Source organism: Bos taurus, chromosome 26 (assembly GCF_002263795.3).
Source record: "Bos taurus isolate L1 Dominette 01449 registration number 42190680 breed Hereford chromosome 26, ARS-UCD2.0, whole genome shotgun sequence".
Classification (NCBI taxonomy): Eukaryota; Metazoa; Chordata; class Mammalia; order Artiodactyla; family Bovidae; genus Bos; species Bos taurus.
Window position 1 is genome coordinate 50,635,220 of NC_037353.1, and position 18,996 is coordinate 50,654,215.

An 18,996-nucleotide genomic window follows, 5' to 3' on the forward strand; every position below is an offset into this window, starting at 1 on the left:
TGCCCAGCACCACTGAGTGGGGGCTGCTGGCAGGTCCGCGTGGAGCCGCCTCTGCCCAGGCCACGTCCTCCTGGCCCCACTGCCCAGTGGCCCTCGTCTGGGGTCCCACCTCTTGGTCCAGCTGAGGTCAGTGTAACAGCAGTGTCTTGGTGGGACGCTGTGGGTGCCTGGGCTCGGAGTTGAGGGGGTGCCAAGGAAGCCCACAGGGTTCGGGGACCCCCACCCCAGGGTCTCTTCTCTATTAGATTCAGTTACAGTGGGGTTTCCCAGGTGGCGCAGGGGCAAAGAGCCTGCCCGCCGCTGCATGAGACGGGGACACGGGTTCAGTCCCTGGGTGGGACGATCCCTGGGGGAGGCCGTGGCAGCCCACTCCAGTGTTCCTGCCTGGAGAGTCCCATGGACAGAGGGGCCTGGCGGGCCACAATCCCTGGGGTCGCAGAGTCGGGCACGACTGAGCACGCACACGATGAGTGGCTGCCAAGAGCACAGGAGGCTGCTGGCTCTCCAGGACTGAGGCCTGCCGGGCTCTTTCTCTCCTGGGACTGAGTAGCCAGATGAGGACACCCAGGAAGGTGTGGCTGGACGGTGCTGAGGCTCACGGCGCGGGGCTGCAGGGGGTGGTGGGGACGGGAGTGGGGCCCCCGGCTTCTGCCCGCTCCCTCCTGTCTGTCCCCTGGGGCCTGCCCTGCGTGGCTGTGGCCCAGGTGGGAGCCCTGGTCACTCAGGAGGGGGGCTGCGGTCCCAGTCAGGGCTCCTGGTCGCGAAGGGGCAGACCCCCAGTGGCCGGGCAGAGACCTGGGGTTTGGAGCTCTGTGGGGCTGCCCTGCACATGGGCTGGCCAGGCCTGGACACTCCCATCCAGGGCCTGCCGTCACTCTGCTGACCTGGGAGGAGCCAGGGCTGCCCCTGACCTGGAGGGGCACACAGAGTGTGCTGCCCACCAGAGAAGCGACCCTGGGGCCTGGCCGAGCTGACCGCCACGGCCCAGGAGGTTCTCACCTCGTCGTGCTGACCCTGCTACCCAAACCCAGCTGTGGTCCCCAGGGCAAGGTGACCTCCTGCCAGCCGGCCCCTGGGGGCCAAGACCCCAAAAGAGAGAAGCCGATTCCTGCCCCCGAGGTGGGGGTGCACGCACATGAGCACACCCCACCTTGGAAGACACACGGTGGGGGCCCCGCCCGGCACGGTGGCCACAGGAGCAGGTGGGACCTGGGAGCCCTGGCTCGAACACGTCCTCCTGGCCCACAGTGCGCTGGGGCCAAGCACTGCCCCACCCCCACAAGCCGAGGGCAAGCACAGGGCTGAGCACCCTTCCCCCCTCAAGCCAAGACAAGCAGGGCCAAGCACCGTCCCCCAGCTGAGACAAGCGCTGGGCCGAGCACCCTCCCCGCAGCCGAGACAAGTGCAGGGCCGAGCACCGTCCCCCCGCAAGCCGAGACAAGCGCGGGGCCGAGCACCCTACCCCCAGCCGAGACAGGTGCAGGGCTCACCGGACTCTGGGTGTCAGCCGCAGGGTCCCCGGGGGCTTTCTGCTCGGCCAGCTCCTGCACATAGCTGTGCACGTCGGCGCCGAAGCAGTCGGCCTCGTAGAAGGCACTGCACCAGCCTGGGCTGCAGCTCGTTGTGCCCAGCGGGGCGGGGCTCACGGCCGGGCCACGCTCGGGGGCCCGGGAGGGCCGGGACTCGGCCTCGGCGCCCCCGGCCAGGCCCCCGCCCTGCGGCTGGGCCTCCGGCTGCCGCTCCCTCCCAGCTTTGACAGACTGCTGAGGCCGGAACCCCACTTCGAAGTTGCCCTGAGAGAGCGCGTCTGAGTCCACACCCGGCTTCTCCTTCCCTGGACAGAGAAGAAGGGGGGTCACACGTGACGACGTGGGTTCCGGGAGACAGTCCAGCCCTGACTGCTGGGAGAAGCATCAGGTCCCGAGGAGGGGCTGGGAGGGTCCTCGGGGTCCCCTTCCGAGTGGGCCGCTGTGCGGGGCGGAGTCAGGGCAGAGATCCCAGGGAACCTCCGCCTGTTCTCAGACGAGGCAGAAGGACCTGGGAACCCGGGGTCCCCGCGAACATGGGGCTGTTCTTGGGCACCTCCACCGGTGCACGGTGCCCGAGCATGCGTGCAGTCCGGCGGCCATCCTGCGCGTGAGCGCGGCCACACTGCCTGGCCTCTAGGGCTGTGACCCGTCAGATGGGCTTTGGGGACGTGACTGAGACTTCAGTCATCAGGAGCCTGGGGCTCCAGCTGCAGGAGCAGCTCGGGGTCTTTAAGGACCCCGGGGTCTTAAATGGCTCGTGTCCAGCAAGGATGCCATTGGCACCCCATCACCACACTGCTGGCCCAGTCCTCGCCCTTGCAGCCCACTGCGGGTCTGCAGAGCACTCCCCCCACCCTGCCCCCACAGAACAGACCCCCTGGAGGAGGGCCTCACCCCAGAGCCCTGTCTCACCCGGCCCAAGACGTGAGGCCCTCCTGCTGGATGGTGAGCAGCTGCTCGGAGCGCGGGTCCTGCTGCCCTCGGGCTGCGACCCAGTGTCTTCGGAAGCACTGTCGTCAGAACGGAGGACCCTGCAGGAGCCCCCAGGACCCCTCCCAGGCTGACCAGAGGTGCCCCCAGGTGGAAGGTGGGGGGCTCAGGACGGAGGCCCTGTCCACACCTATGGGACAGCCTGGACACAGGCGTGATGGACACGGGCCCTTGGACAGAGGGCCTTCTGGGCACCTGTCTCCCCTCGAGGCCCCTCCCGCAGTGCTGTGGAAACAGGGCTCGGCTGGGGTGGAAGGCAGGTGTGCGTGACCCTCAGTGTGGGGTGCTGGGGGCCCGGGAGGACTGGGGCTGAGACGGGGCTTGGGCTGGCCTGGGAGTCAGTGCGCCTGGCCCTTCCAGGCACAGGCCTGCCGGGTACCCCGCCCACATCGCCCTCTGCAGTCCCCCAGGAGGGGTTGGGCCACAGGCACTGGGCCTGTCCCGTGAAGGGTGGGGGCCAGGAGCACTGGGGAGGGAAGCCCACCGGCCCTGACTCCTGCAGCTGCCGCCTCACCTCCGACCCCAGAGGAAGCTGGGCAGCTGGGCGGGGGGACATGTCCCTGCAGGGGCACCCGCCCACACCCTAGGGTGTCGGCCCAGGGAAGGGAGGCGCCCCCTTCCTGCCGGAGGAGCGGTTGCACAGGGAGAACTCCGGCCAGAAGCGGGGCCATGGTGGCTTCTCTGGGGAGGGCGCCCAGCTGGACTCGGGCAGGAGGCGAGCCTCTGGGGCAGGCGGGGGTGGGAGCCCAGGTGGAGGAACCGGGGGTCCGCGCCAGGAGGGGTCTTACTTCCCCGAGGGCGGCGTCCGTCCGTTCACCACGTTGAAGAGGCTCTGCAGCAGCTTCTCGCCCCAGTAGAGGTCGCAGAACTTTTCGGATATGGCCCCGCAGAACGTGGCGTAGGTGAGGTCTTTGAGGGCATAAATGTACTCCCCTGCGTTGGTGGAGGGAGGAGTCAGGATGCGGTGAGCGATTTGCCGGTCTCGGGGGCTGGCAGGGCAGAGCGCACAGCCAGGGGAGGGGCAGGCGGGTCTGGGACTCTCCTCCTGCTCCGTACGTGCTGGGCCGCATCACGGCGGCGGGCTCCGTGGTGACCTCCCCCATCCCCGCGTGCCCACCCCTGCTCCTGGGCCCTGTGACCCCTGGTACCCATGATTAGAGCCTCCAGCCCGCGGTCCAGGTAGCCGTCGGAGGCAAACTCCTCTTGGATGAGGCGCGTGGCCTCCTGCAGTGCCGGGCAGGCCACCCCCTCCGGGAGGGGCGGGGCATCCACGCTGGACGGACAGAGCTTGCGGTCTGCTGGCTGGGGCGCCTCGGGCTGGCCTCCTGGGGCAGCCCCGGGGCTGTCTGGATTCCCTGTGGCCAGGGAGGGGCCCTGTGCGGCTAATGGGGGGCTCTCAGGCTCCTGGCCTGCCTCCTGGGTGGTCCTGCTTCTAGGAGGCTCAGCTGGGGGGCGAGGGCTGGGGGGCGCTGTGGGGGGCCCGAGCCCAGCAGAAGATGCTTGAATTGGGGTGAGCTCCTCTGCCCCTCCATCCTCGGAGGACTCCTGTGTCTCCAGGGGTGGGCGTGGAGCCGGAGATTGTGGCCTTGGCATTGATGGCCCCTCTGGTGGGCTGGCAGGGGTCCCGGAGCACCCCTGGGCTGAGCCTCTTGGCACTGACTCCCTGAGGGGCCCTGGGGGGCTGGGCGCTGGCTGCATAGCTGTCTCTGGGCTGGGAGCCGTGACAGCCTGCTTCCCATCGCCCTGTGGGTCCAGCTGGCCTCCTGTGGCTTCTGGGCTCTCCGCTGGCCCTGAGGTCAGGGCGGGCCTGTCCCTGTGAGTGGAGCAGACGACACTCAAGGGGCGCCTGGGACCCCGCCAGCCCCCAAGAGCGGCACTCACCTAGAGACATCTTTGTCCGCAGTAAGGACGACGGGCCTGCAGTGAGTGTCTGGAGAGGTGAGTGCCTCTGGCAGCAGCATGGCCCCTCGGAGGCCAGAGGGCTGACTGGGCACTGGCCCCTGCACGGCCGCAAGCCTGCTGTCGCCAGCGATCCGCACGAGGTCTGGGGACAAACAGGGTGACCGGGGTGGGCGAGGGCCTTTGTGGGCGCCGGCTATCGGGAGTGCGGGCCGTAGTGAGTGCGGCCTCAGTGGGCGCTGCCTGGACGGGCCCAGCAAGCCCGGGGCTGCTGTGAGGGAGAGTCTGAGGACAGAGGCTGAGGGAGGTGCATCCAGGGCTGCCCCGAGCTGGCAGGGAGGGCGCGGTACTTGGCTGAGTGGCTGGAAGGCTGGAAGAGGCCAGTGGCCTAGCCGCAGACGGGAGGCTCTGTGGGTCGTGTGGTGGGGGGTGCGCTGGGAGACATGGGCCGCGAGGCAGAGCTGAGTCGCCTGCTCTGGCCGCTGGACACAGGGAGGCCTGAATGCAGGGTCAGAGGAGCCGGGGGGAGTGAGGCAGGGTGGCTGGGGGCCAGCTCTGGACATGCCGTCTGGGGTCCTTGGCCACATCCAGCATCCACGCGGGGCTGGACTGGAGACAGGGGCAATGATGGGCCCGGGGCAGGGGAGGCAGGGAGGGCCAGTCCCAAGGCCCACCTGAGTCAGGCCTGCGTGCGGCTGCCGGGCTGGGCTCCAGCTCAAGCACTGAGAAAGCGCGCTGCAGGCCAATGGTCTCCTCCTCCTGGTAAACCTGGGGCAGAAGGACGCGGCCAGCTCCGCGGGGATGAACGTGAGGCCCCAGAGGCGTGGCCTCTGAAGCCTGAAAGCCCCAGCGCTGACAGGCCTGGCTTCTGCCTCTCTGGAGCGGGAGCCCCCGGGGCACATGGGCTTCTGGGAGCAGTGGGTTCCCCTGGTTCCTGGGGTGGGGGCCGGTCAGGCCTGGGACAGCCAGGCCTCATGTGGACGAAGGTAGCAAGTGCGTGTCGCATCCAAGGGACTGTGTCGCCACCTGACACGGCCCCGCCCAGTCAGCACGCCCGGAAGCTGAGGGTCACTCTGCGACCCCCAGGATTGCCAGGGGTTCAGCAGAGACCAGGGTGGGGGCCTGGCCCCCAACAGCGGCACAGTCAGGCCAGCGGATGGGCGTGACCTGCCGCCCTGGCCCGGGGTCTCCTCCTCCCTGCGCAGGAGGAGTGGGAGCCTCCCCCCACAGCCCGGGCAGCACAGAGGGTCTGCGGGGTCTGCCGCACCCGGCTTACCCGGCAGGTCAGCGCCCTTAGGTGGGCCAGGATCTTGCGGCTGTCCATGCCCCGCTGCAGGAGGTAACCACTACAGGTCTGAAAGCAAGCACAGCCCAGCGTCCAGACACACGGCCACGGTGTGCACTCCAGGGGTGAAGCCGGTCAGAGTGTGCAGTGGCAGCCAGAGGCCTGGGGGCTTCTCGGCAGGAGGACCCCACAGCACCCCTTCATGGGGAGAGCCTGGGGGCTGGGCTGCGATTCAGAGTCCCCGGCTGTCCTGGCCATGGTCAGCTGGGACGCCACGGATCGAGGGGCTACACCCAGCCTGGTGGACCCGTGGAGGAATATGGGGAAGTCGGGCATGCGGGGGTCCGTAGGCGGTCAGGGGTCCGTGCTCGGGCCCAGGCTACCCCCATCCACCCTGCTGGTAGATGCACTGGAGACCAGGAGAGGCTGGGGGAAGGTCGTGAGATGAGCAGCAGAGGCCCCTGGCCGCCCATCCACGAATGAACCCATGCGCTCCCCGTCCGACCCCGACCTGCCCCAGAGACGAGAGCCTGTCCGGCCCCCCGCAGTGCAGGTACCTCGATGGCCTCCGCGGCAGAAGGCCGCTCCTGGGCGCTGCGTCTGGCCATGTGCAGGAGGAGCGTCTTGAGCCTGCGTGGCAGGGCCAGCTTGCGGTCTCGGGGGACACTGAACTTGGCGGCCGTCCACAGGACCGCAGCCACGCAGTATACGGAGGCCTGGGTGGGCAGAGGGGCGGGCCGCGGGCTCAGAACTGCCCACAAGCGGGGGGCGTCCTCAGAGCTTGGAGCCCCACCACAGACCGCAAGCTGCACACCAGGCTCTGGCCTGGGGCTCTGACCAGTACCCACAGGCATCAGAGCCTCAGCGTGAGCAGGAGGACCTGGGCCCCGGCCACACCTTCCAGCTTGCTCTCCACGAGGGGAAGGTGGCCCTGCGGGGGCCCGAGGCCCAGAGCTCCCCGAAACCCCACCGTGCTGCTAAACGCTGACAACAGGCTCCCTGAACAGAAGCACGTCCTCCCGGTGCCCACAGAGGTCTGTTTTATAATGTACTGATACCAAGGGTGTGTCACATGCGCTTGAGAGCATCACGGAAGGGCCGGTGCTCCTTTCTGTAAGCTTGTGGAGTTGGCCACTTCTCCCCAAGGCCTCCCCCTGATTTTATCTGACTCTTGTATCTGCAGCCAACCTGTGACCAACTCGAGCTTCCGACCTGCATGGGGCCAATACCTTTGTTTCTCTCGAAAAGTGAAAGCGAAACCAGAGACACAGCACTTCTGTGCCGATCACGTGACTGTGGCCAAACCCCGGAGGGTCGCTCCCAGACCTGACGCACTCCTCGGTTCAATCTTGTCATATTCGTCCCCCACGGCTGTCATTAAGTCTAGCCAACTGACAAGACGAGGAATCAAGCCCTGAGTTCAGCGCTGGTGGATTTCCATGGTGTGAAGACTCGCGCGTGGCCGGCTCCCAGCCGTCAGTGCAGTGGAGCCCGGGGTTGGGGGACACGGGGGGCCCTTCCTACGGGGCTCCCGCCCGGAAGCACAGACACAGCCGACTATACCAAGTCATTGTCCAGTCGCTCAGTCGTGTCCGACTCTGCGACCCCATAGACTGCAGCACACCAGGCCTCCCTGTCCATCACCAACTCCCGGAGTTCACTCAAACTCATGTCCATTGAGTCGATGATGCCATCCAACTATCTCATCCTCTGTTGTCCCCTTCTCCTCCTGCCCTCAATCTTTCCCAGCATCAGGGTCTTTTCCAATGAGTCAGCTCTTGGCATCAGGTGGCCAAAGTACTGGAGTTTCAGCTTCAACATTAGTCCTTCCAATGAATATTCAGAGTTGACTTCCTTTAGGATGGACTGGTTGGATCTCCTTGGAGCCCAAGGGACTCTCAAGAGTCTTCTCCAACACCACAGTTCAAAAGCATCAATTCTTCAGTGCTCGTTTTTCTTTATAGTCCAACTCTTACATCCATACATGACCACAGGAAAAACCATAGCTTTGACTAGATGGACCTTTGTTGGCAAAGTAACGTCTCTGCTTTTCAATATGCTGTCTAGGTTGGTCATAGCTTTTCTTCCAAGGAGCAATCGTCTTTTAAATTCATGGCTGCGCTCACCGTCTGCAGTGATTTTGGAGCCCGCAAAAATAACATCTGTCACCTTCGTGCCCTTTTCCCCATCTGTCTGCCATGACCGGATGCCCTGATGCTAGTGTTCTGGATGTTGAGTTTTAAGCCAGCTTTCCCACTCTGCTTCACCCTCCTCAAGAGGCTCTTTAGTCCCTAATTTAGTTCAGGTCACTAGGAAGTTCTTAGTTTTGAGTATTTATCAATTTTCTTCTAATTTTGAGGTCGCTGTAGGGGATGACCCAGAGAGGCCCAGGTGCCCTCTCCCAGCCCGAGCGGGGACGCCCTGCCAGGCTGGGTGCATGTCGCAGCCAGGCCCCTGGTGTGGGCCCCGAGAGATGGGGGCTCTGCCGCCACCAGGATCCGACCTGTCCCCTCCAGCCTTAGTTGCTGGCAACGATCCACCTGTTCTCCATCCCTTAACTTCGTCATTCCGCATGAACGGGACCGACGCTCTGCAGCCTCCGGGGCGGACGCTTCTCTCTCGGCTCCATCGCTGCTGGCTCTCCGTGGGCTGCCCTGCGCACGCTGAAGACATCTGAGCCGAAAGGCCTCCGGGCTGGGGCTGTGGCCAACAAAGCTGTGAACAGCCATGTGCAGGACTTCCTGTGAACACAAGCTTCATTCCTCTAAGAAAAACGTCTGGGTTGCTGGGTCCCTGTAGCAATGGATGAGAGTTCCCGTTGCTCCTCACCCTTGTCGGCCTCTGCCGTTGTCGGTGTTTGATTTTAGCCTGTCTGCTGGGTGTGTGGTGGGAACTCACGGCTCTACTTTGCATTCCCGAGTGCTAGACGCAGTGGGACATCTTTCATGTGCTTACTTGCCACACGATATCTTCTTTGGTGAGGTGTCTGTTCAAAATTATTGTACAATATACAGCCTTGATGTGCTCCGTTCTCAATTTGGAGCCAGTCTGTTGTTTCATGTCAAGTTCTAACTGTTGCTTCTTGACCCCTATACAGGTTTCTCAAGAAGCAGGTAAGGTGGTCTGGTATCCCCATCTCTTTTAAGAATTTTCCACGGTTTGTTGTGATCCACATAGTCACATAATCAAAGGCATTAGCGTAGTCAGTGAAGCAGAAGTAGATGTTTTTCTGGAATTGTCTTGCTTTTTCTATGATACAATGGTTTTTGGCAATTTGATCTCTGGTTCCTCTGCCTTTTCTAAATCCAGCTTGGATTTAGAACATCTGGAAGTTCTTGGTTCACATACTGTTGAAGCCTAGCTTGGAGATTTTGAGCATGTCTTTGCTAGAAATGTGAGATGAGTGCAATTGTGCGATAGTTTGAGCATTCTTTGGCATTGCCTTTCTTTGGGACTGGAATGAAAACTGATCTTTTCCAGTCCTGTGGCCACTGCTGAGTTTTCTAAATTTGCTGGCATTTGAGTGCAGCACTTTAACAGCATCATCTTTCAGGATTTGAAATAGCTCAACTGGAATCCCATCACCTCCACTAGCTTTGTTTGTAGTGATGCTTCCTTAGGCCCACTTGACGTTGCACTCCAGGATGTCTGAATCTAGGTGAGCGATCACACCATCGTGCTTATCTGGGTTATTAAAACCATTTTTGTACAGTTCTTCTGTGTATTCTTGCCACCTCTTAATATCTTCTGTATCTGTTAAGCCATACCGTTTCTGTCCTTTATTGTGCCCATCTGTGCATGAAATGTTCCCTTGGTATCTCTAATTTTCTTGAAGAGATCTCTATGCTATGCTAAGTCGCTTCAGTCGTGTCCGACTCTGTGCGACCCCATAGACGGCAGCCCACCAGGCTCCGTCATCCCTGGGATTCTCCAGGCAAGAATACTGGAGTGGGTTGCCATTTCCTTCTCCAGTGCATGAAAAGAGAAAAGTGAAGGTGAAGTCGCTCAGTCGTGTCCGACTCTTAGTGACCCCATGGACTGCAGCCCACCAGGCTCCTCCGTCCATGGGATTTTCCAGGCAAGAGTACTGGAGTGGGGTGCCATTGTCTTCTCCAGAAGAGATCTCTAGTCTTTCCCATTCTATTGTTTTCCTCTATTTCTTTGCACTGATCACTGAGGAAGGCTTTCTTCTCTCTCCTTGCTATTCTGTGGAACTCTGCATTCAAATGGGTATATCCTTCCTTTTCTCCTTTGTCTTTCTCTTCTCTTCTTTTCTCAGCTATTTGTAAGGCCTCCTCAGACAACCATTTTGCCTTTTTGCATTTCTTTCTCTTGGGGATTGTTTGGATCACTGCCTTCTGTACAATTTTACGAACCTCCATCCATAGTTCTTCAGGCACTCTGTTGTTGAGTTTTAAGAGTTCTTGGCATATTTGGGATACAAGTCCTTTGTCAGATATGGGTTTTGCTCCCATCTGTGGCATGACTTCTCATTCTCTTAACTGTATCTTTTATGGAGCAGAAGAATCTAATAAAGAAGTCTAACATCTATTGTTTCTTTCATAGATCATGCTTTGGCTTTGTATCTAAATTTTGCCTAGATTTTGTCTAAAGTTTTGTCTAGATTTTCTCCTACATTATCTTCTAGAAGTTTTATAGCTTTGAGGCCTCTGATCCATTTTGAGTTAATTTTTATGAAAAGTGCAAGGTCTGTGTGAAGGTTCTTTTACACTGTCCTGTTGTGCTAGCTCTGCCTGTTGAGAAGACCGTTGTTTCTCCCAGGATTGCCTTTGCTGTTTTGCCGAAGACCTGCTGACTGTGTTTGTGTGGGTGTTTCTGGGCAGTCTTGTTCCTTTAATTTGTTCCATTATTTGCCTTTCCTTTTGCCAAAACCACACTTGATTACTGTCGCTTACAATCAGTTTTAGAACTGGGTAGCGTCAGGCCTCTGACTTTGTTCTTCAATATTGTGTCTGCTATTCTGAGTCTCCTGCCTCTTCACATAAACCTTAGAATCAGTCCATCAGTAGCCACAAAATAACTTGCTGGAACTTTCACTGGAATTGCACTGAATCTATAGATCAAATTGGGAAGAACTGACATGGTGCTAACATTGAGTCTTTCAGTGTGTGAACATGGATGACCTTTCCATTTTTTTAGCTTTTTGGTTTCTTTCATATCAGTTTTATTAGTTTTCCCTACATGTATCTTATACACAGGCGTGCACACTAAGTCACTTCAGTCGTGTCTGACTCTTTGCAGTCCCATGGACTGAGCCCTCCAGGCTCCTCTGTCCTTGGGATTCTCTGGGTAAGAATACTGGAGTGGGTAGCCGTGCCGTCCTCCAGGGGGTTCCCCCACCCAGCGTTGAACCCGTGTCTTTCACGTCTCCGGCGTCGGCAGGCAAGGTCTTTACTGCTAGTGCCTCCTGGGAAGCCCTTCTCACACACGTCTTGTTACATTTACACGTAAGTGATTTTTTGGTGCTAGCATATATGGCATTGTTTTTTAAATTTCAAACCCTACTTGGTCGTTGCTGTGAACAGGAGAGCAGGTGACGTCTGTGGCATTGCTCTTCTAGCCTGCAGTCTTGCTGTAACTGCTCTGCTCCAGATTTCTGTTAATTCTCTGGGACTTTCTGACATGATTTCAATCATCTCAGCTGTAAGCAAAGACAGTCTTCTTTCTTCTTTCTCAATCAACATACGTTTTATTTCCTTTTCTTGTCTTACTGCTGCATTACCTGAGCGAATACAAGTCTATACATGGGTAGATGTCCACATCCATGCACGTGAAGGATGTTCTCCTTCATACGGCATTCGGGGGATGCAAATTAAAACAGTGAGTTACCACCACACACTCATAGAAGGCTAAAATCAATGTACCATATTGAATAGGAATGATGAGAAGGAACATTCTTGCCTTTTCCCCAGTCTTAGGGGTAAATTTTCTAGCTTCTCACTGTTAATGATCTGTTGGCTATTTTTGTAGATACTCTTTATCAAGTTGAGGAAATTTCCTTCTATTCCTAGTTTGCTGGGAATTTTTATTATGAATGAGTGTTGAATTCTGTCAGAGGCTTAGTATCTACTGACACAGATTTCCCTTCTCTAGTGTATGTGGTGCGTTACGCTGATGTTCAGTTGTTGAGTCAGCCTTCCACACGGGGTAAATGTCATTTCGCCAATTTTAAATTTTGATGCAAAGCTCAATTCACCGATTTTCCTTCTATGGAAAAACTTATGGGCAGTGCTTTCAGTGTCAAGTCTAACAGCTCTGCCTAGCCCTCCATCCCCAAAATTTCCTTTTTAATCAGAATTTTGTGGCCTTCAGCATACAAAGTCTATACATTCTCTGATTTACATATAAGTATTTCACTTTTTTGAGTGATTATAAATGTATTATGTTTTTAACTTTAGTGTCCACGTATGTTCATTGCTAGTACATAGAAATAGTACAATTGATTTTTGAATGTTTATCTTATATGCTGTGACCTTTCAGAACTCACTTCTGAGTTCTGGAAGGCTTTTTTTTTTCTTTATTGTAGATTCTTTGGAATGCTTTGAATTTTCTATGCACACAGTCATGTCGTCTGCAGACTGTGTCATTCCTCCCTTCCTGGATTTACACTTTTCCTGCACTGTAGTGGCTGGAACTCCCAGTGCAGCGTTGAGTGGGGTGAAGTCCGAGGGCACCCTCATCTTGTTCTGGACCGTAGCCTTTCCACTCAGTGGTGCTAACTGCATGGTTCTCTTGGTAGACACTCTTTGAGGAAGTTTCTTCTATTCCTGTTTTTCAGTTTCTTTTTTTTTAAATAAATGGATGTTAAATTTTGCCAAATGCTTTTTATGCATCAATGTGATCATGGGATTTTTCTTCTTTAGCTGGTTAGTATGTTGGACTGCACTGATTGGTTTCCAAATACTGAACCATATATCCCTGAACTTACATCCCTGGAGAGACCCCAACTTGGTTATGGTGTGTAACTGCTTTCACACATCAGTGAATCCTGTCTGCGTATGTTTCGTCAAGGGTTTTGCCTTTACGCTCGTGAGGAACGCTGACCGACGGGCATGTTTGTTGCGCTGTCTTTGGTGTTGGCATCAGGGTAATAACAGCTTCATAAAATGGTTTGGGACGTGTTCACTTCTGTGTTCTGGAGCAGACTGTGTAGAACTGGCATTAGTTCCTCTTCAAACGTTCAGCAGAGCTCCCAGGTAAAACCATCTGGACCTGGAGATTCAGAGAGTTTAAAAGTTGCAAATTCAACCACCTCAACGGTTACGGGGCTATTCAAGGTCTATTTCATCACGGTGAGTGGAGGTACGTGATGTCTCTGAGGCACTGGTCCTCCGTCTGAGTCGCTGCACGTGTGTGGGGCCGTCTGCGGTGCTCCATCACCCTTCTGGTGCCTGCAGGGTCTGTGGGCGCCCCCGAGTCATTCCCACATTGGTAGTCTGTGCCTCCCTTCACTTTTTGCTCCTCAGTAAGTTGGTTTTATTGGTCTTTTCCAAGAACTCGTCCGTTTCTTGTTGGCTTCCTTGACTGTATTTCCGTTTTCACTTCATTGACTTCTGCTCTCAACTTCCGTTTCCTTCTTTCTGCTCTGGGTCTATTTCACTCTTCGTTTCCGGGTGCTTGAGCTGCGAGCTTAGATTACTGAGTTGAGACTTCACTTCTTTTCAGGTTTTCAGCATACAAGTCCTGTACATGCTTTGTTAGACTTACAATTGTTTCATTTTTTAGTGATTATTGGAGGGGAAGTGGACAGTGGCAAAGTCCCAACTCTTCCTGAGGCCTCCTTGGGCACTGCCCCTGCTGGGGGAGGCACGTCTCGCTGCCAGGAGGTCGGGGTCACAGGCTGGCTGCTCAGCCTTCTCCGCCAGCTGAGAAGGCTGACCCGGAGGGACGGGCTGCCTTCCCCTTTCCTGCCACTCTAGCTCCAGAGTATGGGCTTCCCCTGGGCTTGAGCTGTGCCCGCTGGGGTTTCCCAGATGCCCTTCATCCTCCACATGTGAGGCAGGCATCCCTGGGCTCTCGGGACCACCGCTCCCAGCCAAGGCGCCCCCCCGCCCGGAGCAGCCTCTGCTCCCCACCTGCCTGCCATCCACTCCTGCTTTAGGAACCGTGTGCTTGGGATGGGGGTGCAGGAACTAACCCCTTTCCCATGCTCCCAGAAGCAGAAGTTCTACCTTGGTTTTGAATGTAATTTACTTGATTATAAGTTTGTACAAATTAATTTTTAATAATGGGTATGTTTGACAAGTGCCTTGTAAACCCATGGGGTCCTGGGATCCACACACACGGCCTGGAGCCGTCCATGGAGAAGTGCAAGCTGGGTGACCCTGTCACCTTCCAGGAGGCAGTGACCAGGCAGATGTTTCCCGGGCCCTGCAGCGCCTCCCGACCCGGGGGGCTGCACTAGTGGGGCTGCCTCAGAGCTGGTGGTCCTCACACTGGGCCCGTCCTCTGCCCTTTCCCCACCAGGCTCCCTGGACGAGGTGTGGGCACCATGGGGAGGTGGGTGCGGGAGGTCAGGGGAGGGGGTGTGTGAGGTCAGGGGAGGGGGTGCAGGAGTCCATGGGGGGGTGCGGGAGGCCATGGGGGGCTGCGGGCATCCCGGGAGGGGTGGGAAGAGGTGGGGAGCGGGTGCGGGAGGGCACAGGAAGGGGGCTGTGGGCACCCCGGGAAGGGGACTGCAGGCGCCCTGGGGAGAGGGTGCAGGAGGTCAGGGGAGGGGTGCGGGAGGACACAGGAAGGGGCTGCGGGCGCTCCGGGAGGGGTGGGAAGGGGCAGGGAGGGTGGAAGAGCCCTGGTACCTTTTCAGTCATCAGCTTCTGCTCTGCGACCTCGGGAGCCAGGAAGAACGCGTTGTAAGCGCCTGAGAGAGAAGACCCCAAACCTCACTGAGCCTCAGCGCGGCCCTGGTGCTGCTGCAGCCCCCAGGCAAGCCTGCTCACGCACCGTTGGCAGGAGGTGGCCCGAAAAGCACGGCCCCGTCTTCGGCAACCAGCACGGAGTCCAGACACAGGCAGGCTGAGGGGGGAGGTGCAGGTCAGGGCCCCCCAAGGGCCGGCCTAGCGGCGGGCAGGGCAGGGCGGCTGCCGGGGCGCAGGCGGTGTGGGAGGAGGGGGGCAGAGGAACGGGGCCGCCCGCTGAGTGCTGCCTGGGGAGGGGCCTCGGGGGAGGCCGGCCCTCTGTACGCGCAGCCGAGGCTCACGGGTCCCGGGGGCGGCTGGACCGCAGCGTCTGCCCCGTCTGTCATGTGCCAGAACCACCGTGGGGCCAGAGACCGTCTCTCTGCCTGGCAGGGCGGAGCTTTGGGGGCCACACAGCATCACAGCATCCAAGACCACCCCCACCAGTCAGTGGGGACAGCGTCACCCCTGCTGAGAGGGCGTAGGCTGAGCCCCCGCAAGCGGCTCTGGCTTCGCTGCAGGGTCCCCGCTCTAAGGCCCACACATTTTAAGCTGCGCTCTGACCCCCTTGGTCCTGGGACCAGAGCCAACACCCCAGGCTGCCCCCGGCTCACACGGTGGACACGGCCGCCCGGCCCCAGGCTGTGCACACAGCACACGGGCATGGGAGGCCACTCAGCCCCCAGGTCCCGGGCCAGACGTGCTGGGGGAGGACCCGCAGAGGGGGGTCACCTGGGTGCTGGCCGAGCGTCCGCAGGGTGCTGAGGCACGCGTGGGACAGAGCCCAGAGCTCGTACTCCTTGAAGGGCCGGCCCAGCTTGGTCAGGAGGTCCTGCAGGGAGACGCCCTGGGGGTGGGGGAGCCACATTCAGGGTGCAGGCACCTGGGAGGGGCTTACAGGGCAAAGACCGCCTCCAACACGGTGTGTGTGCCCCTCCCCCCGCACCACAGGCCGGGGGCAAGTGGACAGTCCAGATCCCTGTGCACGGCCAGCGGAAACGCAAAACGCGCAACAGTGTAGACGCTGCACGGCGGCCCCTCAGAGAAGCAGACGTGCAATCACCATCTGCTCCAGCAGCCCCGCTTAAAAGTGGGGTCTTGAAGATGTGGTTGCACACCCATGTTCAAAACAGCATGACTCACAAGAGTAGAGACGTGGAAGAGCCCAAGCGCCTTCGGGCGATGGATGGACAAGCATGATTGGTCCATCCACTCGAGGGACATCACTGAGCCCTAACGAGGAAGGGAATTCTGACACAGCAACAACGCAGATAAAGCCTGGTCAGTGATACGCCAGCCACAGAGGGACGTTGATTCCTCACACATCACAGACTTGACGGGTCACAGCCAGAGGCAGGAAGCAGATGGGAGGGTATCAGGGCTGGGGGTGGGGAGGAGGGGTCCATGCTCAAAGCAGGCAGAGTTTCAGTTTGGGAAGATGAGAAAGTTCTAGAGGTGGTGGTGGTGATGTTCGCACGGCAGTGTGAATACCTAATGCCACCGACCTGCGCCCTTGAAATGGTTAAGACTGTGATTTCATGTTACATGTCCCCCTTTCCTTGCGACCCCAACCCCATAAAAGTCCCAGGATCAGAAGACTGAGTTCAGCTCGGGGGCGTTCTCTGCTTTGGGGACACAGGAGGAGCTAGGCCGAGCCGCCACCCTCGGACACAGACGGGCGTGTTTACGGGAAGGTTCCGGAGGTGGTGGCTTCACCACTCCCGAACTCCACTCTACGCCAGGGTGCAGCTGCCCTGGTCCTGTGTCTTCCCCGCCTGTCTCACCCAGGCTGTGCCTGGCCAGCGGCCTGGATTCAGGGGCACAGGACTCCCCAAGTCTCCTGCTGTATGTGGGACTGGAGCAGCCAGCTTTGCAACCAGGACGTGCTCTCTAGAGATCTGGGTCTCTGACATCTAATGAGCTGTGGCCTGTGTGGGGGCCTAGTCACCGGAGGCCTTTGGGGCAGGAAAGTTGGTGGCTGAGACCATGGCTGGGCACCCCATCAGCTCTGCCCCCAGACACCACCCACCCTCTGCACAGTGGTCCCAAGCCTCAGTTTACCCATCTGGGACATTGGCTGTTGTGAGGCTGTCGGGCATTTGAAGGTGAGTGGGGCCCCTGGCTCAGGCCTGAGGTTTTCATCCCGGAGCCTGGCTCCGTGAACACAAGTGCAGCTGTGTGGGCGGACACGGCGGGGCGGGCGGTGGGACAGTGTGGGTGAGTGGACGGCGTGTGGGCCTTGAGCACGTGTCAGTGCCTGCTGGGGTCTCCAGGAGGGATTTCCATTTTAAAGTAACCATATTCTTCATGTAAATTACCCTCAGATGCTTGTCAGAATATGAATAAAAATGTAACTCAGTCAGCCCTCCCCTCGAACCTCTGGGTCAGCAGTGAAGTTGCTCAGCCGTGTCTGACTCTTTGGGACCCCATGGACTGTAGCCTGCCAGGCTCCTCGTCCATGGGATTTTCCAGGCCAGAATACTGGAGTGGGTTGCCATTTCCTTCTCCAGGGGATCTTCCTGACCCAGGGATCGAACCCGGATCTCGACACTGCAGGCAGACTCTCACCGTGTCAGCCACCAGGGAAGCCCGGGGTCAGCACAGGTGGTGGAACGAGGCTGGGGGACAGCACTGCCCCACATTCACACGTATTTGGGCCACAGACCCCCAGGTGGCTTTGTCCCAAGATGCTCACGGGGACCCACCTCGGGGGAGTGACTTGCTGGGGCCAAGACTTCCGCCCACAAGAGGGCTGAGGGCTGCTGCAGGCCACTCAGATCAGCCGCGGTCACGCTAGAAACACACAGACCTCCCAGACACCGGCTCTAAAGGCGTTCTCTGTCCTTCCCAGCTTACAAAGAGACAGTACCAGGACAGAGGAGCCTGGTGGGCTACGTTCGTAGGGTCGAATGACTCGGACACGGCTGAAGGGACGCACGCCGGGTGTGGAAGATCGCCACCCCACCCCCGACACGAGGCCCCAGGGAGGCCCCGCCCTCCACCCAGAAGACCCCACCCCCTTGGGGAGACCCCACCCCCGGTCACGGCGGCTGCTCAGAACCCAGTAGGAGGAGAACGCTGCTCAGGCTCTGATGGTAGAAAATCCGCCTGCAATGCAGGAAACCAGGGTTCGATCCCTGGGTCAGGAAGATTCCCTGGAGGAGGGCATGGCAACCCACTCCAGTATTCTTGCCTGGAGAATCCCAAGGACAGAGGAGCCTGGTGGGCTGCAGTCGATAGGGTCGCACAGAGTCGGACACGACTGAGCGACTATCACCTTTCCAACCAAGCTTGACAGGTAAGCAACCTCAACCCACATTCTTAATTAATTTCTAACTTAAAGATGCCCCTGAGCGCCAGGGCTGGCGAAGCAGAGCGGAGACAGCCTTTGGGCCTCCTCCTGGAAAGGCTGCTCCCTGCGCCTCTTTGAGAGAAAAACTAACCCAGCAAAGGCGTGCCTGGCTCCCCGTCTTAAAGCTTGGAAACTGAGCCAAAGTGAAGCTGAGGCTGCCCTCCTTCCTTGGGGTAAATGCCCAGCACTCGGAGGGCGCCCGTGAGCGTGCGCAGGACCCGCCCAGTGTGTGGGACCCAGTCACCCACCTGCTCGGCAGCTGCCCTGTCCGGCTCCCCAGCTCCGTCCGCAGTCCCCTCGTCAGGCTCCAGAGTCCCTGGGTCTCCACCCGCATCTCGAGGGCCCTCGGAACCAGGCGGCGGGCTTTCCCGCGCAGGGCTGACACCGCCCACCCTCTTGTCCCCTCGGCGACGGAGCTCGAGCTCTCGCTCCAGCCACAGTCTGGATCCAGGCTGTGCCTGGAAGCTGGACAGGCCATGTTTCCCCTCCGGAAAGGCCTTCTTGGGGTCTGGAGGGAAGAATTCCGATGTGGGCAGCGGGGTTTTCACGCTGGTCAGCGACAGGCAGAGGGCGCCGGACTCGGGGCCGTCGGGCGGGAGCCGGGGGAGCGTCCGCATCTTTCTCAGGCGGCTCTTGTCCAGGAAGCCTCTGTCCTGGTCAGCCGGAGGCCGCTGGGCGTCCAGGAGGAGGCAGGCCAGCCTCTCGGGGGCCAGCCCCTCCTGACCTGGGCTCTCTCCATTCTTCACAGGGGAAGACAGCAGAGCCTTGGAAGGTGGGGTCCCGGGGTGCTCTGGGCCTTCTCTGGTGGGGCTCGGGGGCCAGCCCTCCGGGGCAGGCAGGGCCTCGGGGTCAGCAGAACGGTCCCCCAGCTGCCTTTTGGGCCCCGCACCTCTAGGAGCCAGTCGCCCCCTCCAGGTGATGTCGCTGACATCTGGAGGAGAGCAGGGCATGGTCACTGCGGAGGGCGGCAGCCCGGGTGGGCCTCTCCCTGCCTCCCCTGCCCACGGGCACCAGTGAACGCAC

General features: G+C 59.2%; 1 protein-coding gene across 5 annotated transcripts in view; it reads right to left on the minus strand.

Annotated features, from left to right (window-relative positions):
* KNDC1 (kinase non-catalytic C-lobe domain containing 1) overlaps positions 1-18,996 on the minus strand; it is an 81,354-nt gene that overhangs the window by 31,387 nt on the left and 30,971 nt on the right. For all 5 annotated transcript variants that reach the window (XM_024985955.2, XM_059882114.1, XM_059882112.1 and 2 more), the window contains 12 exons: positions 18,222-18,904; positions 15,354-15,468; positions 14,668-14,739; positions 14,523-14,584; positions 6,261-6,419; positions 5,695-5,772; positions 5,093-5,186; positions 4,401-4,563; positions 3,668-4,332; positions 3,308-3,452; positions 2,442-2,539; positions 1,491-1,834 (listed from right to left, as the gene is read on the minus strand). In XM_024985955.2, coding sequence (XP_024841723.1) covers positions 1,491-1,834; positions 2,442-2,539; positions 3,308-3,452; positions 3,668-4,332; positions 4,401-4,563; positions 5,093-5,186; positions 5,695-5,772; positions 6,261-6,419; positions 14,523-14,584; positions 14,668-14,739; positions 15,354-15,468; positions 18,222-18,904 — 2,678 coding nt within the window. The remainder of the gene's footprint in view (positions 1-1,490; positions 1,835-2,441; positions 2,540-3,307; positions 3,453-3,667; positions 4,333-4,400; positions 4,564-5,092; positions 5,187-5,694; positions 5,773-6,260; positions 6,420-14,522; positions 14,585-14,667; positions 14,740-15,353; positions 15,469-18,221; positions 18,905-18,996) is intronic.